The sequence below is a fragment of the Myotis brandtii genome, unplaced genomic scaffold (assembly GCF_000412655.1).
Source record: "Myotis brandtii unplaced genomic scaffold, ASM41265v1 scaffold866, whole genome shotgun sequence".
In the NCBI taxonomy this organism is placed as follows: Eukaryota; Metazoa; Chordata; class Mammalia; order Chiroptera; family Vespertilionidae; genus Myotis; species Myotis brandtii.
In genome coordinates this window covers 1,649,466-1,652,506 of record NW_005371530.1, presented here as the reverse complement: position 1 = coordinate 1,652,506, position 3,041 = coordinate 1,649,466, and the positions used below count along the sequence as shown (strand labels likewise).

Here is a 3,041-nt window from a genome sequence, read left to right as displayed (position 1 = left end):
GTGACCTGATGACGAACTTTACCTGCTCCCTCAGGTTGGAGTCCCAGGTCAGAGTAGGGAGCTGCTCTGAATGTCCCTGATGCGCAGCCAGGATGCACCCACCTCCCGAGCGCAGCCAGTCCCAGGAGAGCAGAAGACACTCCTGGTTGCGCAAGGGAGCATCATGAGGCCAGGCGCCCAGCCAGGGAAAAACTAACCCCAAACCAAACTTCCAACCCGGCGCCCCGTTATTTCCATTCTAAAACGTACCGCTCACTCCCGTAACAGAAGTCAGCGCACCCCAGCCCCAGTGCGCCTCTCCATCCTGAAGTTGCCCCTAAATTGCACCCATTCTCCTCCCCACGCCACTCAAGGGCCTCCGTGTCTTCTCAGCACTCTCTGCCTTCAGAATCCGCCTTCCGGGCTTTCGTTTCTGCTGGAACCAAACAGAGGCCCGTGCGCGTTACTAGGCGTTTGTCTGCACAACAACCTGGCGGTGCTTTCCTCCGAGCAGGGGAGGCTCCAACCCAGTCCCGAGGGGGCAGGGCGGTCCCTGCACGGGAAGTCCCGCTTCTAGGCGCCTGGGCTCCTGGGCAGGTGCCTATGGGTTGCAGGAGGAGGGAGAGGTGGTTGGGCCGGGCGCCACCTCTTCCCCCGCCCTCCTGGCCCGCCCGCCCGCTCGCCCCCGGGAATGTCGGGACTCCTCCCAGTGCCCAGACTTGAAAGGCAGGGGCTGGTACAGGCCTGGCCCCAACTCTCGCCCCCAAGGTTCAGGGTCTCAGTCCCCGTACAGAGCCGACCGCTGGCACGATGGTGGCCGTCTGGCTGGTGCACGTCGGGCAGAAGCTGCTGCTCTGGGGCGCGCTCAGCGCCATCTCCCTGGCGGGCGTCACCCTGATCCTGAGATTCTTGCAGATGATGGCGACCTACGCGCATAACTGGCTGCAAATGAGGCCCATCACCAGCGTTTCCGGCGCCTATCCTTTGGTGGGACACTCGCTGGTCCTGAAACAAGGAGGGAAAGGTAAGGGACTGCGCGCCCGGGCCTGCCGCATCCCCGCCACGGGCTGTTGGGCCCCTTGCAGGGAACTGCCCGCTTACCCGCCTGGAGCAGCAGGACTGGAAATGCAGGCTGCTGGGTGAGGGGCGACTCTATCACCCTCTGGATAATGGGTTCCTGATTGCTCCAGTTTTCATTACACATAAGTGCAGTGTTTCTAAACTCCCGTCCTTCTGCCTTTTCTCTTCTCATTTTCCCAACTCCTGGCTGCTGATATCTGAAAACACCACCTGCAGCCCTAGGAGGCTTGGCTCAGTGGATAGAGCTTTGGCCTGCGGACTGAAAGCTATTGGTTTGATTCAGGTCCAGGACATATGCCTGGGTTGCCCCCTCCATCCCCAGTGGAGGGTGTGCAGGAGGCAGCTGATCAATGATTCTCTCTCATCATTGATGTTTCTCTCTCTCTCACCCTCTTCCTTTCTCTCTGAAATCAGTAAAAATATATTTAATACGAAAAACAACAACAAACACCACCTTTTTTTCTTCTGTCGTTACTGTTAAAGTCCTAAAGGTAGGACAACTTGTAACTTAGTCTCCCTCTCTCTCTCTCTCTTTCTCTCTCTCTCTCCCTCTCTCTTTCTAAAATTAGGGACGAGAAATGCACATGAGGCCAGAGCCTCTCCCTCCAGAAATCACAACACTTCACCACAACTTTCATTTTCCTCCTTGGTTCTTCTAAGGAGGTTGCATAACAACATGAATTATGATGTTATTCATTAAGACCTGCCCCAAAAGTCATACAGCAAGTTTCAGAAATCTTATTTGTTAGTTTATTGTTGTTTTTATTGAAATCATCTTTTGAAGCTGATAGCCTTTATGTTATGTTATGATAGGGGTAGAGGGATCACTTTAAGTTAGAAAGCTCCTAAAAGTAGCTGGTATTTGCATCCCCCATGAGGGAGGGTGAGTTAGTAAGTTGAGATGCCAAGAACTGAAAAGATTTGCCCCAAGTGACATATTTTAAAATGAGCCTATAGTCTATGTCATTCTAGGCCCTAGACCTAGAATCCAATCACCTCTCAGTTTAATTGAAGACGGTTTATAGACTGAACATCAATTCCAAAGCTTAAAGGGTTATTTCTTTTCCACTTTCCTTTCTCCAAATAAAAATAATGCTGTCATTTCAACTTCACAGGAATACATGAGGCCTTATGGGAGAGTGTTAACAAAATACAGAAAATGTTTCTGGCAGAAGAAATTCAAGTAAACTTTAACCAACCAAACATTAATGCGACTAATGTTGCAAGTGATGCAGCAGATTTTGATATATGAAAACTACATTTGTAAACATCATCATGGTGAACACTAAAGGAAGAACTAATCTTCCCTTCTACCCAAAGGCTTTATAATATTAAAAAATAATGGTGTAGAAATATAGACCCCCCCCCTCCCCAACAGGAAACAATATACTTAAGAAATCTCATCATAGTCTTTTGGGGGAATTTTTCTAAGAATTGAAATCTCTAGTGAATAAGATCCATTTCAAAACAAATTGTTAGTTATTGGATTATTTTAAGTAATTCTCCTTGTAGTTACTTCTGGAGAGAAGAGAATGCTAACACATTATCTTTCTCAAGGGGACTTTTTAATGCATCAACAACTACTGGATCTGGGCATGAGACCAACCTTTGCTCCCTTTCTGCTTGTGCACAAATTGTTTGACTCTGACAAGTTGTTTAAACTCTTTAAGTTAGAGTGTGTCACCCTTAATTTGTAAACGTCACTATATTACAGTTACTTTGAGGATTACATTTAATGCCTGCATTTTCTAGACCATTGTCCAGAACTTGGTTTGAGTCCATTTTTTCATTGTCAATCATGCAGTTATTTGAGGCCCTCCTTTGTGCCCAGCATTGAGCTCAGCAAAATTGGGCATAGCACAACATTTAAAGGTATATTCCCCACCCTCAATACCCTTGTGTCTTGTACAAGAGGCTGTGCCTTTCATTGTGTGGCCACCATCCACATTCTGGCCTCAGAAGTCTCACCTGGAGAATTGCAA

The 3,041-nt window shown here is 48.4% G+C and overlaps 1 protein-coding gene and 1 long non-coding RNA gene across 2 annotated transcripts in view; one reads left to right on the top strand and one right to left on the bottom strand.

Annotated features, from left to right (window-relative positions):
- The window catches only part of LOC102247733, a 2,227-nt gene extending 1,894 nt beyond the window's left edge, over positions 1-333 (bottom strand). The window contains exons 1-2 of the long non-coding RNA XR_314642.2: positions 250-333; positions 23-142 (exon numbers count right to left, since the gene is read on the bottom strand). This is a non-coding gene — a long non-coding RNA (uncharacterized LOC102247733). The remainder of the gene's footprint in view (positions 1-22; positions 143-249) is intronic.
- A 366-nt stretch (positions 334-699) lies between these two features.
- LOC102247921 (cytochrome P450 4V2) overlaps positions 700-3,041 on the top strand; it is a 20,860-nt gene continuing 18,518 nt past the window's right edge. The window contains exon 1 of the mRNA XM_014532241.1: positions 700-1,003. Within this exon, the coding sequence (XP_014387727.1) occupies positions 790-1,003 (214 nt within the window). The 5' untranslated portion in view covers positions 700-789. The remainder of the gene's footprint in view (positions 1,004-3,041) is intronic.